This window comes from Lates calcarifer, linkage group LG14 (genome assembly GCF_001640805.2).
Source record: "Lates calcarifer isolate ASB-BC8 linkage group LG14, TLL_Latcal_v3, whole genome shotgun sequence".
NCBI classification, from domain to species: Eukaryota; Metazoa; Chordata; class Actinopteri; family Centropomidae; genus Lates; species Lates calcarifer.
Window position 1 is genome coordinate 13,294,099 of NC_066846.1, and position 21,907 is coordinate 13,316,005.

Here is a 21,907-nt window from a genome sequence, read left to right on the forward strand (position 1 = left end):
AAGAAATGACTGAGGTGGAGATTTGATCAGGGCACAAACATCCTTTGACTTAAGATCTTGGATTTAGATTTAAATTAAATGTGTACATGTAAAGTGACACCATTTACTTTGAATGTTATTTTCCATCCTGTGCCACCTTTTAGCAAGAAGACACTGTGAAACCACTGACTGTCATCAAACGTCAACACAACTTGTGCTGCACTTGACAATTTGAATTATTGTTCCGCGTGCAGACGTGCTGAAAAGGTCAAGATCAAAGATATCTGGCAAGCTGCAGCTTTAAATTTTCCTAATTAACATGTTATATCGCTTTTGGTAACTCTGCACACAGCGTCTTTGGTTGGTTTAACAGTTGGTTGGTTTTACGTGTTAACAGCTTCTTGGCCAGGAAGTCACTATGTCTCTGTACAGATTAAACAAACAAGATAATTTGTGCTAATTAGCAAAAGGTTGTCTAGTTTTACTTGGTTCCTGTCTTTATGCTAAGTTAAGCCCTAGTTTTGTATTTTGTGCCCAGATAAGAGAGTGGTATATCTTCCCATCTAACTCCAAACTATTCTTTTATTCTTTCAAGAAGACACTCAGTAAAGCACATACCTCCATCAAGGCTGAACAATCCTACACATTTCTGTATAGAAGTTCTAACAGGAAAATAAAAGGAAAAAGGATATTCTTAGAAACTGATGAAACAAACATGAACATAAACATAACCTCCTTGGTGGAGGTGATATTTATCTCTTCCCTGCTAAACCCTTCTGAGTCAGTATGTCTTTAGTGTCCTGAGCAGTAGTTGTGTACTGTAGTTATGCATCTTATATTTCATACGCCTCAGTCACTGGTTCAGTAAAAACAGAAGGAAAAAATCTCCAGAAAACAAACAGACCATCACTTGACCTGCCGGTCTTGTTGAGAGTCTCTCATTTAGTGCTGATAACACTCCTAAGTGTCAGCTGACAAATGTGAAGCTGGCAGAGCTCATGCAGCATCTGCATTTGCTTCATGTTTTCAAGAACCTCTCGGCACTGTCATAACAAAACACTAATGTGATCAGGTTGACTTCACTCGACCCTCTGTGGCTTTTGTAGAGAGTTGAGGTGTGGCTGATGAATGACAAGCAAAGGGGACGAATTTCCAAACTGCTAAATATTAAAATTCAAGACTTTACAGCAGCTGCATTTAAAGACAACATCCCAACAATACCCTTACTTAGCCAGACTGGCTCAAAGGGGGAAAAAAAAAGATTTGGTAACTGTAATCCATTTGACCTCTCTGGCTTTAAAAAGAGCTTAAGTGGGGCTGGTTATGCTAAACTCACACAATAAACTAAGAGAGCTAACATTAGGTGGTTAGACCCTTCAAAGGGTTATATTTAAGGAAACTATGCACATGACATTTTCTTGTGCCCCTGTGGCATACGAAAACACTTACGCAGTCAACTTAAGACCTTAATATTGTTAACATTAAATGCCTGGACTCGGTTCAGGGGCTGAATTTAAGGGAAAAATATGTACATATTTCCACAGTCCGGTTGAGGCTGTCGTACCCTTGCGGTGGTCAACACAGGACTTTAATCCTGTTAACATTAAAGTACCGGAGCCAAAGCAAGGATCTGTATTTAAGGGAAAAATATGTGAATATTTCCATACTCCAGTTAAAGCTGTCATAATAAAACACTGAGGTGATCAACTTCAGACCTTAATATTGTTAACATCGACCTCTCTGAGCCCGTTTTGGAGCCGGTGTTAGGAAAAAAGGGCATGATATTTCCATATTTCAGTTAGGTTTTCATAAGAAAACACTTAGGTGGAATGTAATGGCACCAATGTAAACTCAGTGGAAATATATTCTCACAGACAGTTTTACATTTCTAGGATAAATAATGACTGTTTTGATCTCAATATTGTGGTTTGCTTGATTAAAATAAATGGCTCAATCAAAGTGACTTTCTAAAGGATGACAGTGAAGTTGAGGTTAGCTGTAGACGTTCATGTTGTTTGGCTACAGTAAAGTCTTTTTTATGACCATAAAAACCCTCATTAAAGCTGCTACAATCAATATTTTTGTTTTAGCAATGGAGCATTTGAATATTTGTATGTGAAAGGCGACGTTGGTAGTGATGAACTCACAGAGAAGTATTGACGCTAAAGTTCCCTTCAGCTTGAGAGAGTGTTGGTTTTGGGGCAAAGTTAGCAACTAGCTGGTGGCATTTTGTAGCTAAAGAGGCAGACATGTTTTCAGGAGACTTGAGATTAGACAGCAGCATCAAATAAATATCAATGTTGCTACTGCTGGATATTTAAACAAATGTCTGCTAACAACTTTGACGTATTAACTTATATGCTGATGATATGCTAATGTATGAAACTTATCTCCACTGCCCCCAAGTGGACAAAAAAGCTGCAGGTTTTAAAGGGGCTATTTGTATGTTTCTTGCCAGTAGCAGGTGGTTGTGGTGGTCACTTGCCAAGAGCTTCAGCCATTGTTGCGTTTACAATACAACAGGATATAATACGCCTTCTGAATAGCCCTATAATCCTGAGATTGCAGACTCCCTGGGCACATTCCGGTCAACAAAACAAAACACATCAAGGTATGAAGTGAACCAAATGTTCTGCTGACCTCTGTAGAATTCTTACTTTACCAAGCAAAGACTTGTGGCTAAGTGCTGACTGAAGATTTGATCCCCACGGCTCCAACAGTCAACTAAACTAATGACCAATGGTTGTTGACCAACTATGTCTCTGACCACAAAATAACTAATTAAGAGGAAAACCAAATGTCCAGTTGTTTATTTGCTGCAACAATAAAGCAAATAATCCCATTTCCAGCTGCATGAAGGCGACAGAAGAAAGCAGCTGTTCTTGCGGTAACGTGCAGAGTTCTTAGTTTGCAAGAGTAAGCTTTGATCTATTCTCTTCTTGAAACAGTTACCACAGCTTGAGCCTTTTTGGGTGCCACATAAACAGCATACTTAATTGCAGCTTCCTGCGGTTTACTGTAATCTGTAGTGGAAGTAAGAAGCCAATTGTTGTGAGTCACACAAGTACAGTAAAAAGAACTGGAAACAGCACGAGAGAGCATCACTACTGCGGTCAAAGTGGGGACAGAAAGTGGCTCGTATCAGCTTCCTGAAGTTGGAATTTCAAGGCTATAAAACTACACCCCCCAACTTCACCCAGCTCCCTGTGGGTGAGCCAACGGCCTCATAAGACGTGTCAGCTCTGGATGCTAAAATCCCCCCTTGTTAAATTTAAAAAATCCCTGGCAAAGCAGTTTTATTTTTCCTGTAACTAGCATGGATACATTTCTGGACTGACTTTATGTTTCATGTGAAATTGACAGCATTAATCATGCATTAACTGATTTTTGCCACTTAGAGGCAGAAACAACAACACTAGCAAATTATCACCAATATGCTTGCCATTTCAACCTCATCAACCCCCCTAAAGATTCGTCTTAGTGATACTGAACTGAATTTACAGAGGCAAAAAGATGATTATAATTTAAGGTTTCAAGCCATTTTTATTGCTGCTGATAACTGGATGCCATCTCAAATAGAGGACACCCTTGCCCACCCCATATTAAGGGCCCCACTACAGTACAATATCAACTGAGCGCTGCATTAGTAGCTTTTTTATTTGGGCCTGTCCTTATGTGGTGCTTATTCCTGAATAAAGGAACTCAACCACATTATAACAACTGCCACTTTAAATAAAGGTAAGGAGTAAACCAGTGGCAGACCTTTGTCGCCTAGTAACGCTAATAAAGACGTGGTTAAGTTTAATTTGTTTTTGTTTTTTTTACAAGAGGATGGTAAATATCGTGCGACAATGCCGTTTATTTTTCCAGTTGTGCAATGTACGAACTAGGATTGGGTATAATTAATTGATGATCGATTGCTGATCACTCAGCCTATCTATCACATTTGTATCAGCAAGGTTTTGTAGTATGTCTTGAGGCAATGTAATGATTTTCACTAATACCAGCATGAGGTGCAATTAAAATTTAACAGAGCTAACTGAGCTGCGTTGGTAAACATAAAGGTAAACATGGACAGAGCAGGAGAAGTTAAAGTAAAAAATAACGACCATTGTAAACGTTGCCCGTGATAACCTTTTTGTATTGTATCTAATAGAAAATTATTTTTGTTGAGGCTCTTTGTCCCAACTCTACTTGTTATACCAAATATCACAGCCATTTCTGGGTCAGTGGTATGTTCCATATGCATAGCGTCTGGTTTATGAGGCATGACATTGAGGGAAATTTATGACAACCAGTTTAAAAGCATCTAGTCAGCATTTGTAAAACAGCCATGTCCATGACAAAGATCTCCACCCTGCATTTATAGTGCATTAGTAATGTATACACTGGTAGCCATGGGAGAAGTCCCTCCACCCTGCATCTTTACAACTGCACAAACTTTGTCTTTTTACTGGAAAAATAACTTCTACTTTTTTTTTCCAGAAGAAGAAAAGGAACAGTAGAGTCCAGCAGATTTTCTCCACCGCCATTATTGTGGCTTCCCCTGATGAAGATGAATGACTGATGTAAACCACATCACAGCAGAACACTCATTAGCCATTAAAGCAGTGGGCCTCCGCACTGATTACATCTGCTTAATGTGTATATGTGTACAGTGCAGTGTGTCTCCGTGCCCTCACCACATCAAGGATGAGCATATTGACGTCAAAGTTGGGCTTCTTCTTCATGCTGCGGATGACGCAGCTCTGGATCATGGTGCCTCCACACTCCACCTGCAGGCTCGGGGAGGTAACGCTGGCCAGCTGGAAACTCTTGAGGTTACGAACACCCCACGCCAAGATCTGATGTAATAGGAAGATAAGGTATATAATGTCATAACGTCCAAGGTGATGTCTTTAAATTTTTTGTCCAAAAGTGGTTCTTCTGAAGAGGATACAGCAGAAAAATTACAGAACGTGGTAGTTATAACAGAGCTTAGAGATACCTCAATGGCGGTTCTCTGCAGAACAGGTTTGATTCCCTGAGGAATCATGAAGACGTTTGGCTCTCTCTGAGGAGGCGGATACGGAAGGTCCGACTCGTCCGGCTGCCAATAGGAATACAGGACAATGATGAGTCAGCAATAGGTCATCAAAGAATAGACTCAAGAAGAAAGAAAACATGACAGGACATGCACTGCCAGGCAAATTGGTCTTTTTTTAAAGACCATAAATAAATGTTCAGTTAGTAAATGTTTAGTATGAACATGTCAAATGAGTTTTAGTTTTAAGTCAAGACAAATGGAGTTTCCATTGAAAAGTTCTTCACGGCAGCCACAAGTATAAAATCTACAGAAGGCTAGAGAGGACGAGTCTGTAATTATTGGCATGTTTTATCAATTTACAGCCAAAATTAAAAAATAAATCCTTAAATAACTGTTATTGTTTGTTGAGATCACTAATAGCAAAAAAAAACATTACCACAAAATATATTCTGTGATCTTGAAAAATAAAAGTCTGTTTAGTCAGGGGTGTGTAATGGATTTTAAAAAATAATTTCTACATTTGTCATCTCTAGGCTTCCATACACATCAACAAAACATGTAACAGAACAAAATGTTGTTAGTTGGATTATGAAAATACAGAAACCAGGCAAGTAAAGAACATAACCACATGAATAGTTCTAGAAAAGGAATCTTGTATAAACGATGGTCTCCAACATGCACGTATGAAGCTATCAGTTTTAAATGGACACACAGGAGTGAAACAGGATGATGGATGGTGGGTTTTTCTTTGTGTGTATGTGTGCTACGTTGTACCCATTGCTGCAGGTTTTCAGAGAGGAATCCTGAAAGCAACAACTGAGGAAGCAACGACGAAGAAAAAGATATGAAAAAGAGAAAGATCAGCAAAATATTTGGAGAAATCTCAGCACAAATTTGCAACAAGTAATTTGTTTTTAACGAGACAGCATTTAGATTTTTAATGATCATATCAAACTTTCTTATTTAATGGATGCAAAATCAGTAAAATAGCATCCAGACGAGCTCCAGTTGTCACATGTTGCTTCTGCTGGATAAAATCAAAGTCAAAACCTTTTACCCTAACTGTAGTTATCAGATTAACATGTGTAGATGTGTGATTTTCAGCTGACGACAGCAGCAGCAGCATAAATGTTGTGACTCGTGGTCGATGTGGTTTTTACCTCGTCTAGAACGTGGGTGGTGGCCACGATGTCTCCCTGTGGGCGAGAAATGTATAAAAATAAACAGCAAAGAAGGAAATTAAGAAAAAAAAGGTGCAGAGAGAAAAAGTGGAAAAAGACAAACTTACCTCTTGACCTGGAATATGGTGAATCGCTGGCTGTAGACACAAAATGGAGAGATCAATTATTGTTATAAAATCATAAATCAGTATAAAATAATCATGTTTTCAGTTACAGAATTGAGGTTACAGGCCAAACATCTTCTATTAAAGCCAAATTTATTACTGGGCCAAAAACATTATTTGTGTGGTCACAGTGATCTTGACCTTTGACCACCAAATTTAAATCTAATCAGTTCATCCTTGAGTCCAAGTGAACGTTTGTGCCAAATTTGAAGAACTTCCCTCGAGGCGTTACTGAGATATCGCATTCACACGGCCAAAAATGTGTTTTTTGAGGTCACAGTGACCTTGACCTTTGGCCTTTGAACTTTAACCACCAATGGACAGATGGACGGACAGACAAATGGAAAACATAATGCCACCAGTCATGGCTGTAGGTTGCTACAGAGGCATAACGGAGGCGAAGATGCTACGGTCGACCTCTGACCTTTTCCCTGCGTATGAGCTCGAAGGCAGCCAGCAGCTCGCCGGCGTTTTTCTCCCCTCGGCGAATCGGGAACCAGGCCAGGCGGGGGGAGGGAGTCACGGTGGGCTGGCACACACAGCGACCCATGAATTCATCTGCACCCTGCTCATTTAAAAACACAGAAAAACATCAGTTTATATTTCTAAATTTGATCAACAAAAGTGAATTTTCATGGACTTCAAACACTCACGTATGTATCCTGGTCGTAAAACTCCACGACGATGTTGGGGGGATTCGCCACCGTGGCGTCAGGGTCGCCAAAAATCTCCAGCTCATAGAAGATGAGCGTCTGGTCCCAGGTGGGATTCAGGGTGTTGCGCACCGTCACCGTCCTCTGGGACTGATGGAGGAACGACACGATGGCGTACGGGTCTGGAGGAAAGAGAGAGAGGGAGGACATTCATTCATGAGTGGTTTCCATTCGCTGATCCAAACACTTGATGTCTGGTAGATCAGAGAAAGTTTTTATTTTCTGGTTTGTTTTCCTAGAAATTATTAGTAAGTAGGGCAACAAATTCAATTTAGATTGATTTAATCCACTTATTTTAAGTTCAATTTCCAAATCTCATTAGGCTGTATTTGTTGTGAAACTGTGCGACCGCTTAAGTTTGACCTTTTCTAATGTTTGCGGTCAGTTTTCTTCGTCCCCGCAGCGTAATAAGTCCTGGAGACGTTTCAGAGAACAGATATGAACTGTGAGACTTTGTGTTGCCCCCGTCCTCGTACAGCAGTCACCACGCTGACTGAGAGCAGAGGTGCCAAATGTAATGGGCAACACAAACTCAACGTCTGCCCAGTGTGTGTGTTTGTAATCTTGTACTCCTGTCTCTGTGGGGACCAGTTTGAGGTTTGTTAGACTCTGAGAGCGAGTCTTGAGGGTTTGGACTTGGTTTTCTGCTGCCTGTGGACGGTGGAGACATTTCTATCATCTCCAGGTTATTTATTTTTACCCAAGAGTGGAGCAGGAATGAGTCCTAAAACCAGGAAGTCAGTTAGCATGTTAGCATGTTAGCACTTCCTGTTCCCTCGTCTCTAAGTCAATGTGTTTTTGGTTAAATGTCTGAAATAAGGTCTGTGGTTTTATAACAAGCTCAAGACATTTTCAGGTTTTATTCTCCGACATAAAATCGGGTCAGTAAATCCCCCACTCCTGATGTTTGAAGCTTTTACGTGTCTTAAAAAAGGCGGTTGCTAATGAGTGTCTAAATGAGACTACAGAGGTTGTCGGGGACGTTAACATGAAAACCCATCTACTCACCAGTCCACCTTTACAGCCTCGTTGTGTTTCTACTCACGCTCTTTCAAACTCTCACTAACTTTCTAAGAAGAAAGGCTTTTGTAGAAGAGCTCAGAGCTAAATGAAATGACCAGTTGGAAGCTTAGTGGTGGAGACGTTGACGTCATGTGACCGTGGTGTAGTTGGTTTATAGCCTAACATTAGCTTCTTACTTCTGGAGATTGGATTTAGGCTTCAAACATCAGAACAGTGGTGTTCATCTGTGAAGATTATCTTGCTTTAACATCATAAACTTTTCTTTATCATTTTCTGCAATAATCCAAAAATGAATGAAAAAATCTCATTGGCTTTTTGTGCAGGGAACCAGGGTGATGCTAACTTCCAGGTTCATTCCTGCAGCTCTTCATACTGGAAAACCCAAAATACTCAACACATTTAATGTGTGATGAGAACAAATTTGCTTAGAAAACAACTGAAAACAACTGCAGGTAACTGTTTAACAGTTAAACGACTGGTTGCAAAAGAGAAATAAAGAAGAAAAGAAAAGGAAATTTAGTTTTTAATTGTTAAAACTAACACTAATACTTTACTGAGCTGCACACTAAAGGATGAGGTTATCGTTGGAGTGTGTCCGTAATGAGCGTCCTTGTAAGTATAGCAGGACAAACTCATGTATGTGTTTGGCGTCCCACACAATGACATCAGCAGCTCGGGAATGCCGAGCTCGAGACGGAGGGCTGGGAACGCCACTCAGAGGAGGTTTGTTATTCCAGGTCACAGCCACTCTCCTCCATGTTAATGTACATACACACACACACACACAGATACACACATCACATGTATGTACAGTTAGTTACATACACACACATACACACACACACACACACACACACACACACACACACACTGAGTAGTTTGTTATTCCAGGCCGAGAGAAGAGTCTCTATGGAGCCGTTAGCATCAGAGTAAACAGAAGCTAAGTTGCATTTTCCCACCAGCCCTCAATTAACCCCACACACACACACACACACACACACACACACACACACACATACACACACACATACACACACACACATACACACACACACACACACAAACTTACATAACCCCCCTGGGCTGTTTGTATTGCTGTTTATATGAGCTAATGGGCTGTTGGGAATGAATATAATTGAATGGGTCAGTATGGGTGGTGTGTGTGTGTGTGTGTGTGTGTGTGGGGGGGGGGGGCAGTAGTCGTGACCCTGGTGGGACCCACAGAGGTACATAAACACAGTTAAGGGTCTGAAGAGGGAGAGAGACGGAGAGGAAAGATGGAGGGACGGGAGAGAGAGAGGGATCTCTAAATATGGGAATTTAGATCATCACCTAAAATAAATATTACAAAAACACACAGAGGCTGAAAGAAAGAAAGACAGACAGAAAGAAAGGATGGAAGACAAGACAAGACAAGAAGCTTGAGTTGAAAGTTACTTGGAGGTGTGAACAGAGAGAAAGAAAGATGGATGGATGGATGGACAGAAAGAAAAACATGATGTCACTCTGTGATGTGAAAGGCAGTTTTAAACAGAAACAAATAAACAAAGATGGACTGATGGACAGAAAGAAAGACAGATATGAGCGGATGTCTCTAGCTTTAGACAGGTAGAAAGAGAGAAAGAAAGGATGGACAGATAGACTGAGAAAAGAAAGACAAAGAGAAACAGATCTCAGACCTCTGTGTGTGATGGTCGACTCTTTAATCATGTAACAGCAGATTAACACACAACTGAAGCTCATCCATCAACTCTACCCAGCCATTACACTGTGTGTGTGTGTGTGTGTGTGTGTGTGTGTGTGTGTGTCTAACGAGGGCGAGTCGGGGAAAGTGATAGTGATTTATCATTTCAGTCTGTGGCCAGGATGCTCTCTCTCTCTCTCTCTCTCTCTCTCTCTCTCCACCATCTATCACCTCTCTCCTCCTCTGTCTATTCATCCCTCTGTTATTTTAAATCCTCGTCTCTGTTTTTACATCTGAGTCTGCGGTGGATTTCTGATTAACACACACACACACACACACACACACACACACACAGTAGCTGTAGTTTCCATGACCTCTTCAAATAAAAGAAAAACATTTTCTCTCTTCTCTTTTTTCTCTCTCTCTTTCTGTTTCTATAGCTTCACTTCTATTTTTTCTCTCGCTCTGTCTTTTCGTTCTGCTTCCCTCAACATCAAACTCTGGTTATACTCTGAGCTGTTTTACAGTTAAATCTCTCTCTCTGTCTGTGGCTTCATAAAAACACAGCTCTTATTTTGAAACATTTAACGTGCTTCATATTAAAACTCAATGCTTTCTTTTGTTTCCTCTCTGTGTTTAAAGACACTGTTCTCCATCTGTGAAGTTTGGTACAAGTGTCTTAAAGCATAAAAGCAAAATTATTCATATAAAGTAATGAGTGTGGGAGCTTTAAAGTTACTGAATGGAAGAATATGAAGCTATTTACATGGAATAATTGCTTTGCCTCGCCACAATAAAAGCACAGTTGTTATAATTGTTACTGCTGCTACAAAACGACCAGAGGAAAACAGAGAGAGACTTTTACTGTGGGAAGGCAACTTGAGTTTTTCACATAGAAATCAGTCTACAGGGTGTTAGAGGTAACACAGTGGCAATAAAAAAGCAGCTATTACATGTAAATTGCTTTAAATTCTTCCATTAAGCACCTTTAAATATACATTTTTCATACTTAGTTCTCACCTTGTGTCATGTTTTTACTCCTTACACTCTTAATTAATGTAACACTTTCTCAAAGCTTCATGTGTTTAAGTTAACATGCTGATCTGACCACCAACGTGTAAACACCTGAGAGCTCTTGATAATCATCACATCCCATCAGGAGATATTTTGGTCTGATTTCCATCATCGAGGGTTTTTTCCTCTGAAAACATCAACATGTACATTGCTAAAACAGATCAGACTGCACAGAACGCATGAGAAAACTTATCAAATCAACACAGGAAGTGAAATTTAACAAGAACAAATCATGTTCCCTGTTAAAGAAACACCTCAACATCTACAATGAAACCTGAAGCAAAATCCTGATCAGAAAACAGGATGTTCTGTGCGACCAAACAATGTCCCTGTTTCCTTTTAATCAAGTGTGGATGAGGTGCGAGTTTAATTTCTACAATACAACGTTCCAGCCACCAGATGGCGCAATTCATCAGCATCAGTGCTGATAACGGACGGCCTTACCTGAGAAGCTGTCTTTGTCCATGGCCAGCAGGTCTCTGGCTTGGTACAGGTAGCAGCGCAGGTGATAGCGGGTGCCACCTACACACACACATCATCATCATCATTATATTGATGTAAAAGGTGTAGAGGGAAAAAGTTGAGGGGTGAGGGAGGAGGTGTCTTACGGTCAAAGAAACAGGAAATGGTCGGTCTGTTGACTCCAAACGTGGTTGTCACCGACTTGTCGTCGCTTTTGTCCTCGATGCTGCTCTGTGGGAGGAAGATGAAGGTCACATTCAGACAGAAAGAGAACAGGGACCCTTTGCACAGGCCTTCAAAATAAAAGACTGTTCTCATTTCATTTCATTTCCTTCAACCCCTCCTCACCAGAGAACACTCCAGGGCAAAGATGGCGGCCGGCCCGGTCTTCTCCAGCGGCTCCATGCGGCACCTCCACCTGCGCCTCCTGAAGCTGTCCGTCTTCCTCGGCTTCAGGTGGAACTTCCAGCCGAACAGCGAGGCGTACTCCCAGCCTTCCCTCTCCACCTCATCCGGACGCTGCTGTGAAAACACAAACACACACATTTCTGCTTCTGCACCATGATATATCATTGTAAACAACTGATAGAATGTCAGACACTGGAATATAATCAAGTTTAAATGGACATGTGTGAAGGAAAAAGGTGAGATTCTCTTGCTCATTTGCACAACTAGAGCTCCATCTAGTGGTAAAAGAAGGAAACTGCACCTGCTCACGTTAGAGGGTGACATGGTGGAGGATAACTGGTTCAGGACGAGTATGTTTTTGCGGTATGTTTGTGTTTTTGAGGCAATAATAAATAAATAAAAGGGAAAATCAGGGAAGTTATTTCACTTTGTTGATTTTTAATCACCATCTTTCCACTGTAAATACTGTGTATTAATCCACTTCTGAAAATAGTCCCTGACAGATGCACTTTTTATGCTGTTTTGAAAAACTACAGTGACCAGCTGTTCTGGGAAATTACTGAGCCCTTTTCTAAAAATTAAATGATGTATCTGAGAGCTGTTTTTATGTCGACTTAAGTCTTCAGCAAGAACCGGCTGAGTGTCAAAGACAAGGCTCTAGAGATAAACAAATGTTGTTGGTTTATTATCATTATTGGTGGTTGATTTATTGATAAAAACAACATGAAACCATGCAAACCTTATTCTGGACATTCAAACACTCAAAACTTGAGAGTTTCTCTCTATTTTTTCCAGCATTTCCTGTCTCTAAATCCCCCAAGAAATGATCTAAAAATCCACTCTCTCTGTCTCTGTTTACCTTCCTGAGAGCGTCGATCTTCTGCTGGTCTCTCCGTCTCATCCGTATCCACCTCCTCCGTCGGTTGGTGTGGTACATCTTCTCCGCTGGCACCCAGGACTTGGGCCGGCGGTCTGGAGGGATGGTGATGCCGTACTCCCAGCCTGCACACAACACACACAACGAGTTTTTATTTCAGCTCTTGTTGTTGAACAGTTGTATTTCCTCGTGCGGTTTCTCTGAGCACCTTGATCGTCCACGGCCCTGTTGAGATCTTCGCTCCACTCCACCTCCTCCCACACCCAGCCCGGAGGACACTCCACCTCGTCCTTCGGCACCGCTTTCTCCCCGTTCTGACGGAAACAACAGGTTTTAAACCCACAGGGATGAGTGAAGGTATTAAGAGCACAGAAACACACACACACGTACCACATCAGTGTATCCCTCCGGCATGCCGATCCACTGTCCGCCCGGTAACCTCATCTGGTTTTCAAACACTTCCTCTGTGAAGGTCATGTGACCGGCGTCCACATCAAACAGCAGTCTGAGGGTTTGTCAACGTACACAGACAACTGTTAACATACAACATACAACTGCACACTCATAACAGCTTATATGGAAAAAAAGAGAATAAAAAATGACCTTTAATAAAAATTTTCTTCCTTGTATTTTATGACGGACAAAGAAATGAATGTAAATTCTCACTGTTTGGTTTTCCTTGAGCATTTTGGGTGAGATTTAAGAAAATAAAATCATCAGAAAACAGCTAATTGTGCAGCTTGAAGATTACAAAGTAATATTATTATTAAAATGAAACCATGTTAAAGGTTTAAAGATAGAAATCCCGGACATGTGACTCCACCTACACTCTGTTTTCTGTAAGACGTCAGAAGCCAAAAAGGTTGGAAACCACTGGTTTAATCTTTAAAATGTGTCGTATTTTAAAAGTTTGTTATGTCATCAACTGTGTAAAATTTATATTGTAGAACTAGTGACTAAAGCTGTCAAATAAATGTTGTGGAGTAACAAGGAACATTTCCCTCTGAAAGGTGGCGAAGTGGAGGTATAAAGTAGCTTAAAATGGAAATACCTGAAGTAAAATACCGGAAAATTGTACTTGAGTAAATGCACTCACGTCTTCTCGGGGCTGATGTACCAGTCTCCAGCCCAGCTCCATCCAGGCGAGGGTTTGAAACTCTCTTTAGGCAGTTTAACTCTTCCGGTAACATCACTGAACTTGGGGTAAGTCAGACCTGTAGTTCCCCAGCTGCCCACCAGGGCGAGCCGCGTCTGGTTCTCATACTATAAAAATAAAGAGAGAGAGAGAGGGTGGATATGACACTTTTTTCCCATTTTTTGTGCGTAAAGCATCTTTTGAATCATTCTGAAACAACCTCGGTTAAACTGGTACAGACTATATTTTGATTTTAGCCCATTAACATCAAGTTTTTCTCACCGTTTCAGCAAAGACCGACAGTTTCCCTTCAGCGAATTGGTTAAAGTGTTTGACGTCTGCCGCCAATCCGAACCAGACTTTGACCCTCAGCTGACCGGGAAGTTTGGCTTCTCCACCAGTGCCTTGTGGGTACTGTACAACAGACGCAAATCAGTGAAACCAGAGACGTTTAAAGGTGTTAAAAGTTTATTTGAGATGGATAGATTATTATACTATAGATAATAGACTTAATATGTGTGCGTACCTTGAGGAAGACGGTCTGCAGCTGCCCACAGTGTTTCCCACAATGCTCCTGGGAGAAGATCACAGTGTGTGCGGGGATGCGGTGGTAGGCCACCCGACGGTCGCCCTGCAGCATCCATATCACGATGTCTGGAAGACTGTTCTGAGGCTGGGTGAGAGACAAACAGAGAAAAGAGAGAGTGAGAAACGTAGCATTTGTTTAATAGTCATTTAGGGGAACACAGTGACACTCACCTCCTCAGCCATCGTCCTCAGCCTGTTGGCCCAGTCCTCCGCCTGCTCCAGCACCGTGGACAGCTCGGTGGCCGGACCGTGTTTGAGAGCGAGGGCCGCCGCGACGATCTGCTGCAGGTGCAGAGTGCGGATGTGCCTCAGCGAGCGGTCCAGAGGCGTCGCACACTGCCACTGGGCAAGAGACGGCAGCTCCTCACTGGAGAGAGAGAGAAAGACGTGTGACTACAAAGAGCTACTTCTTGTATTGTAGTACATTAACATTTGAAATTTAACACTAGAAAATCAGATAAACATAGTTAAAATGTATGACTGTGATTGTTATATTGTTGTAAATCGTACTATTGTTTATGAAAGTAGCATTTTACTGTTCGGTACTTTACTCTGTAGCAATGTGGTATATCTTTAAACTGACTATGTTTTCTTAAAGGAAAATCTTCACCTACAAAGAAAAAGTAAAAAGTGCAAGAACCTCAGAAGTGTACCTAAGTAGAGCAGTTCAGTAAATGTACTTAGTTACTTTACATCGCTGGATAAAAACACTTTAAACAGTGACTTTACACAGTGTTTACCGGCAGTCTGTGATGACCTGATCCAACAGCTCGACCACTCGGAGCTCCACCTCCTCCAGCTCACTGCCTGCCTTCACCTCCAGCTGCACCCGCTGCAGGTTCGCCTCCTGAACACAAACATGTTCATGACGGTTAATGCATGATTTCAAGGTCTTCAACTCACAGATCCACACTTACAACATACTCACCAGTCTGTCTATGATGGCCAGAAGCATGTTGAGAGCCTCGATCCTCGGTTTGATATCCTCCCACTCTGAAGACAGAACCACCACCGGCTTCACATTTCCCCACGGCAGGTAGTAGTAGTGGCAACCTGGAACAAACAGATGGTACAAGATGGCAACAATACCTTCATTATTATGATTTCATTGTTTTTAAAAGCAAATCAATCAACAGCACCATCCAACCAAAGCTCTTTTTAGAGAACGACCCTCCAAACCAATGGCTCCCGAACTTTTATCTTCCCTTTTAGAAACAATAAACAAGACCTCTATGTTTGTTTCCGCACATGTCAGCGGTTCACCTCTGACATGAACCCCCTCACATACCGTCAAACACTGCCCTGCTGAACTGGGTGGTGGAGGCCAGAGGGAGGCAGGTGTAGTCGAACTTGTTGCCGTAGTTGCCGATGCTGACCTCGAACTGCACGGCGTCGTCAACGTCCTGGAGGAGCGTGGCTGAGTAGAACGCCACGAAGAGCGAGAACTTCCTCTTTCTGAGAAATTTCTGTAAGAAGGAAAAGAGTAAGAGAGAGAGATGGATGGATGGATATGTATATTTCTACATCTACATGTTTGATATCCTCCCTTCCCTCTCACCTCCACCACCAGCAGGTCATCCGATGGGATGTCTTCAGTCCTCTGCTCCGGCTTGTCCACCAGCTTTGTGGTTAGCTCCAGTAAAACTCGACCTCGGTATGCTACACCCTCTCCCTGAGAGTCGGGAGAGGAAAGGAAGACCTTGTTTACAGGTGTGTCATTACCAGGTAAAATCTGGATGGAAATCTGGATCACTTTACAGCACAAAACAAGAAAAGGGCGCTGCTATTTACAGGGGAAATGAAGCAACAGATCAGAGTGTTTCAGGCAAGTAGATAAATGAAGGCCACAGATCGGAAATCAATATTAGAGACCAGAACCTAAAGTGTTTTAGTTTGAATTTGACCACCTGTTCAGGTCACTTCAGCACCGACTGCATAATATTTTCCTCAGCGGTGGCCATTGCCATTTGCATTTACCTGTGAGTTTTACGAAGCTATAGTCGGCTATAATCTGTTAGCTCAACATGCCCTGTTCTTTATAGAGGTGGTATGGTTTTATTACTTCTGAATAATGTCCTACCTAAAAAATAAAATGATGATTAATTGTACATAAAAAAGAAAAACAAAGGTGAAGTTACTTTTCCAAGGTTTAGAGACTCGTGGGGGTCCGTGAAGGCGGTGAACTCTCTGGGGCTGCCGTAAAGGTTGACGAAACACGGTCCGAATGTCGGCAGGAAACCAAGACTGTCATCAACTGCAAGGACACAAAGTGGAGAGTGAGTTCTATTATTAACACGGCAGAATGTGGAACTATTAAATTGAAGAAAAGCTTGATTAAATAGGATGAAATGATTCAATAGAATCAGATACAGAGTCTAAATTTCAGCAGAATTTTGCCATGATTGAAACAGATATGAGTTGAAAGGAGGAAAAATGAAGTTGAAACAGCTGAATTGGCAAGATGAACTGTTTCACACAAAGTAAAAAGAGGTGTAGAGAGGATGGAGGACGTACTGCCAGGGTGGACGGTCCGTGGAGTCAAGTCATCTGAATGCGTAGAGAGGAAGGATGGTTCAAAGTCAGACAGAAAAGAAACAGATGTCTTTGAACGCCACACAAACTCAAGCAATGCCAGTGTTCAGCACACAAATCTACAGACCAGGTTAGTCTTCATGCATGTCTCTGAAAAAACCGACATGCTCTGTAACATTCAGAAAACACAGATCCATCTGGTGGTCGTGAGATGTCAGGAATCAGATCTCAGTGACTCTAAAACGTCAATAAAAACCAAGACCAAGCTAAAAATCTCAAACCACAAGGTCTGTGGTCTTTTTAATCCAGATACAGGCAGTGCAACACATGTTCACATACAAAGTAATCTGATGCAGGTAATGAATCAGTCAAGATTAGCCTTCTGTGCTCCGGATTAAACCAGTTACCTCCAATACATTCCTCCCCATCCAGTCTAGAGACACAATCACACCTACTCTGATTGCCTTGATTGATCAGAACCTTGGTTCAGTTCGTGGAGTTTCCTTCTCTTTGCGATCGATTAAACAACATAAAGGTTGATCACTGTGCTAAAGGACACTCTTATTCTTTCTAAGTCTTATGCTGATGATACACACAAGTGATATGGTGATGTATGCTGTACTGTATGATCATGCTGAAGTACACAAGGTCACCAAATGTTCCAATTAATGAGACCCAACCTGTACCCAACAGATCCAAACAAAGTCTCCAGTTTGTTGAGTTGGGTTCAGTCCATTTGAAAACTCTGGACTGGGCTTAGATAATCTACAGATTCACAACAAGTGTGCAGACTTCTTCGGCTGATGAAGACAACAAGCAATAAAGTGGAACTTGATTAGGGATTGTTTCGTCAACAACCCTTTCAAATAAGGCAGTGAGAAATGCAGTAATAGGTGTGATTACAACCTAAAAAGACTCACTCCAAACCAAACCAGGTGCAACCAGTCAATTCTAGTCCAAACTGTACTGTTTGGGTCCAGTCCAGTTCAGACCAGTTTCAGCTTGTAACTCACCGTCTATCTCTCCTCCAGGGGCAGAGACCTTGGACATACAGAGGTGGGTGGTGCCAATGACATCGTTGTGACTGGCTCTGTCCCTGGAATGGGAAAAATCAGACAGTTTTTAAAGCCGAATGTGACTTAAATTACTGTAGATATAATACTGTAAAGCAGAGGTTTTCAGAGTTGAAGGGCAAGTATGAAGGGAGGGATGTGGGGCAAAGATGATACTCTTCAGGTGAAAGGCAATTAAATCATTTAAAACCTTTATGTCAAAACTGTGTCAGACTTTTAAAACCTCTACTCGAAACATAAAACTAAAAATTCTTCATATTCTGATGAGTCTTATGAAACAAAATGTAAAAAAAATGTAAATGTATCAGACAGGATTCCAGATACCAGTCCAGAATTCTGATCCTCATCTTCTCACACATGGAGGGAAACTGGAAAAGAAAAAAGAAAACATATAAATATAAAAATTACGTTATCGCAGTTAAATAATAGTGTGTGTTTGCGTTGTTTGGTTGTGTGTCTCACTCTAATGGGCATGGCCAGACTCTGGTTCCACTGTGGATTGGCGTTCTTCTCCAGAGTCTTAGTGCAGACCTGAAGATGAGAGAAAATGAAATCCACATTAATATGGCTGGTTTCTGTATTTCATGTTACATTCGGCGTAAAATAATGTGACGCACTGTTTTGCCAGCAAAGTGGATCTCCACCAGAGGATCCACCAAGTTCTTCCTGTTGCTATCAAACCCAAGAATCTGCCTCATCCCATCTATGAAGGCATCGTCCACTACAAAACAGAGAAGAAATTAGAAATCTCTACTTTTAAAGCAGAAGCATAAATCACAAATACTCAAAGACTGGAGTCCTCACTCTGTGGCAGGTCTTCAGCTCTGAAGATCCTCAGGGTGAAAACAGCTCCTCTCAGAGACAGACCAGCCGGCCTCAGGAGGTTTCCTTCGATATCCTCTTTATCCTCCACACACTCGCGCCGATCAGCCTGAGGATGAAACACACACATACAAATACTTGCATGTATTAATAAACAGCTGCATCCATTAACAGGAAGATAATTACTTACAACTACATCAACTCACCGGTGGCTCGTCTCCAGCAGCCAAGACGAACAGGCTGACCTTCAGGTAACCTCTGACCCCTGCAGAGAGGTCGTCCGGGTCGCACAACAGCAGCCATTTCCTCAAGAAGCAGTGCCCTACAGAGGGTGGATGGACTCAAACTCAAATCTAAAGTAAGAGCTTAGAACTCATCAGTAATGTATAGGAGCCAGGAACTTAAAAAACTGAGAACCAGGTAGTAAAATAACTTTGGACTGGAATCCGTAACTAACTAAAATTTAAACTAGAGGCAACAACTCAAGTAGGACTCACCAAAAACACTGGATAAACTTAAACATATACTCACTGTGCTCATTGTAGACGGTGCCTACATCCAACTGTGAAGACAATCAGAAGATTTTAGATATCTTTTCACTTTTCAAGTCACTTTTTCTGGTTTAATGTGCTAGAAGTCATGATCACTGCGCAAACACACGGTTACAGTTTACCTTGAATTCACCAATCACAGCATCAGTTCTGAGAGAGCGAGAGTCACACACCTGTCAGACAGGGAGAGGGATTTTACGTTTTATTCAGAGCAGTTTACGGTGAGCACAGCAGAAAATACGTGTAGGTAATATATGTAGGTAAAATGGAGGTAAAAATTCAGACTCACCGTGATGAAGATCGGTTCATCAAACAAGTCTGATGGAGTCTCGAAGAAGTTCATGAAGAAAGTCTGTTATAAGAAAAACATGAAATCAAGATTCAACAGTAAAACATTTTTAAGTTATGAAGGAAATCAGAAAGATGAATAATAATTGTTTACCTCATCAAAGACCGGGTTGTTGCCTTTTCTGATGCGGGTCCTCTTCGTCTGCCCGGCTACCGTTACCTTGACGACAGGCTTGATGTTGATGCCCGGCAACTGTCGCCCTTCGATAATCCGTACACGAACCTGGACAGTGACGAGCACTAAGCTAATTTCTCAATGAAATTCAGCAACACTTAAGACTCTTCTCAGTATATGTATGTGTAAAAATGACAAGGAAAAACAATTTTAACTGCTCGAATTCAAAAAAAGACGACAAACATTTTGGACATAGAAATCCATCAAACCTTCCAAGAGCCAGATCCGTTTAGGACAGATCAATGGTTACAAAAGTGCAGTAACCTAGTCAAAGAAATGAACAGAGGAGGGCTCGTCCGGGATTTGAACCCGGGACCTCTCACACCCAAAGCGAGAATCATACCCCTAGACCAACGAGCCACACAGCAACTACCTCTATGTACAATGCTGGATCTCTGTCAGCTGATACTCGGTAAGTATGGTACCGTTTCCAGATTGTGTGGAAACCATGACCAGTTGGTTAGGTCCATGACACTGCTGACCCCAACTTCCCACATGTGGCTCGTTGGTCTAGGGGTATGATTCTTGCTTAGGGTGCGAGAGGTCCCGGGTTCAAATCCCGGACGAGCCCTCTGGTACAGTTTCCTCTGTGGTACCACTTGGGCATAGTTTTGGCACCTTGATAAAACAAAATCAATCATCATTTGAAGTGGCCTCAGCAGTCACCAGATTAGAAGACCTTGTCCAGTTGCAGGACTAGAGAAGCATGAATGCGCACCCAACAAACATCAGAAATTATGTGATGCTGTCTTGTTTACCTACCTGCAGGTCCTGTGGTTTGTTTGGCAGAGGTTTAGAATGACTGCTGGCTCCTCTCCTCCTCTTCCTCAGCCCACCATGGGTGTTGTAGGTTGGCGGCGAACGTTTGGGTGTCTGGGCAGTAGGAGACTCCTGGCCCGTGGGCCCCTGAGGGCCAACGATGACCATGGACCGTCCGTCGTCCGGACCCTGGTCCTCTGTGGGCTCGATCATCATCATGCTCTCTGTATCCTCCTCACCCATCGTATCCAGAGAAATCACTGCACAGACAGACAGATTGATAGACACAGAAGTAACAAAAGGAGGGAGGAATGGATGTACTGTTAAGGACGGATTATTTTACTTGTGACAGTGTCCAGTTCCACACTGGGGTTGGGATGGGGAAAAGTCTCAGGCTGGGAAGGAGGCTGGAAGATTGGAGCTGCTCCTGGAGGAGGGATGTAGGAAACTTGTAGGGTCAGCGTGGCCTAATGGAGACAAGAAAACACAATATGACTTCATCAGTGGAGGAATAGTGTGTACAGTTACACACAGTACAGTCATGGTCCTCAGAGCCTCTAGAAAAATGACCCAGGGAAGTGAAATCAAAAAATGATCGGTCTGAATTTGATCCTCTTTCAATGGGTGGATGTGGCTCGTTGGTCTAGGGGTATGATTCTCGCTTAGGGTGCGAGAGGTCCCGGGTTCAAATCCCGGACGAGCCCTGCTGAACCATCTACTCTACTCTCCCTTTGCTCATATGTTAAAAGGACAAGCCAATAATTTAGTATCACATTTCCATAAAGGTACCAGGATAAAAAGAGTCGTTACAGCTAAAGAAAGGTAGAGGACAAAACAGTTTAAGATGAAGTTCACCAACAACTTTGTTGCCCTCAACAGACAGAACCAGGATGAATTTCCTCTTGTTTCTTATAGCACATGTGGCTCGTTGGTCTAGGGGTATGATTCTCGCTTCGGGTGCGAGAGGTCCCGGGTTCAAATCCCGGACGAGCCCATGTTTTGATTGACTAACACTCCTTTAAATGACTGCTGAGTTTCCATGCCTTAGAAGTGTCAAAATCAGCAGGCAACTCAACTCAGTGCTCCCTCTATCATAAACGTGCTAAAACAATCAGGGAAACTGGACTGTGTTATCGCTTATCAAAACATATGTGGCTCGTTGGTCTAGGGGTATGATTCTCGCTTAGGGTGCGAGAGGTCCCGGGTTCAAATCCCGGACGAGCCCTCTAGTTTGATCATCTGTTGCCCTGCAGAGGCATGAGCAACAAGAGTTTCTTATTCTATCTTCCATTGCCCTGCATAAGCAGCAGAGGGTGTTTGAACCAAAAATAGG

The 21,907-nt window shown here is 42.1% G+C and overlaps 1 protein-coding gene and 5 non-coding genes across 17 annotated transcripts in view; 4 read left to right on the forward strand and 2 right to left on the reverse strand.

Annotated features, from left to right (window-relative positions):
• dysf (dysferlin, limb girdle muscular dystrophy 2B (autosomal recessive)) overlaps window positions 1-21,907 on the reverse strand; it is a 71,498-nt gene that overhangs the window by 38,205 nt on the left and 11,386 nt on the right. For 4 of the 12 annotated variants that reach the window (XM_051075434.1, XM_051075432.1, XM_051075433.1 and 1 more), the window contains exons 5-37: window positions 20,918-21,041; window positions 20,578-20,834; window positions 19,735-19,863; window positions 19,582-19,644; window positions 19,415-19,465; window positions 19,273-19,303; window positions 18,948-19,063; window positions 18,724-18,850; window positions 18,537-18,640; window positions 18,382-18,450; window positions 18,244-18,287; window positions 17,860-17,942; window positions 16,453-16,568; window positions 15,873-15,986; window positions 15,603-15,780; window positions 15,243-15,367; window positions 15,055-15,161; window positions 14,486-14,681; window positions 14,253-14,399; window positions 14,009-14,140; window positions 13,688-13,854; window positions 12,982-13,096; window positions 12,800-12,905; window positions 12,574-12,716; window positions 11,655-11,828; window positions 11,453-11,537; window positions 11,289-11,366; window positions 7,004-7,185; window positions 6,775-6,915; window positions 6,294-6,323; window positions 6,166-6,201; window positions 4,967-5,068; window positions 4,662-4,823 (exon numbers count right to left, since the gene is read on the reverse strand). In XM_051075434.1, the coding sequence (XP_050931391.1) occupies window positions 4,662-4,823; window positions 4,967-5,068; window positions 6,166-6,201; window positions 6,294-6,323; window positions 6,775-6,915; window positions 7,004-7,185; window positions 11,289-11,366; window positions 11,453-11,537; window positions 11,655-11,828; window positions 12,574-12,716; window positions 12,800-12,905; window positions 12,982-13,096; window positions 13,688-13,854; window positions 14,009-14,140; window positions 14,253-14,399; window positions 14,486-14,681; window positions 15,055-15,161; window positions 15,243-15,367; window positions 15,603-15,780; window positions 15,873-15,986; window positions 16,453-16,568; window positions 17,860-17,942; window positions 18,244-18,287; window positions 18,382-18,450; window positions 18,537-18,640; window positions 18,724-18,850; window positions 18,948-19,063; window positions 19,273-19,303; window positions 19,415-19,465; window positions 19,582-19,644; window positions 19,735-19,863; window positions 20,578-20,834; window positions 20,918-21,041 (3,834 nt within the window). Of the gene's footprint in view, window positions 1-4,661; window positions 4,824-4,966; window positions 5,069-5,779; window positions 5,822-6,165; window positions 6,202-6,293; window positions 6,324-6,774; window positions 6,916-7,003; window positions 7,186-11,288; window positions 11,367-11,452; window positions 11,538-11,654; window positions 11,829-12,573; window positions 12,717-12,799; window positions 12,906-12,981; window positions 13,097-13,687; window positions 13,855-14,008; window positions 14,141-14,252; window positions 14,400-14,485; window positions 14,682-15,054; window positions 15,162-15,242; window positions 15,368-15,602; window positions 15,781-15,872; window positions 15,987-16,452; window positions 16,569-16,828; window positions 16,862-17,859; window positions 17,943-18,243; window positions 18,288-18,381; window positions 18,451-18,536; window positions 18,641-18,723; window positions 18,851-18,947; window positions 19,064-19,272; window positions 19,304-19,414; window positions 19,466-19,581; window positions 19,645-19,734; window positions 19,864-20,577; window positions 20,835-20,917; window positions 21,042-21,907 lie in introns of all 12 variants that reach the window. The other 8 variants (XM_018704783.2, XM_018704782.2, XM_051075428.1 and 5 more) reach the window with 4 other exon arrangements.
• trnap-ugg (transfer RNA proline (anticodon UGG)) lies at window positions 20,104-20,175 on the reverse strand. The gene has a single exon. It is a non-coding gene; the product is annotated as a tRNA-Pro (tRNA).
• On the forward strand, window positions 20,315-20,386 carry trnap-agg (transfer RNA proline (anticodon AGG)). Its single transcript has one exon. It is a non-coding gene; the product is annotated as a tRNA-Pro (tRNA).
• Window positions 21,207-21,278, forward strand: trnap-agg (transfer RNA proline (anticodon AGG)). The gene has a single exon. It is a non-coding gene; the product is annotated as a tRNA-Pro (tRNA).
• On the forward strand, window positions 21,497-21,568 carry trnap-cgg (transfer RNA proline (anticodon CGG)). The gene has a single exon. It is a non-coding gene; the product is annotated as a tRNA-Pro (tRNA).
• trnap-agg (transfer RNA proline (anticodon AGG)) lies at window positions 21,728-21,799 on the forward strand. The gene has a single exon. It is a non-coding gene; the product is annotated as a tRNA-Pro (tRNA).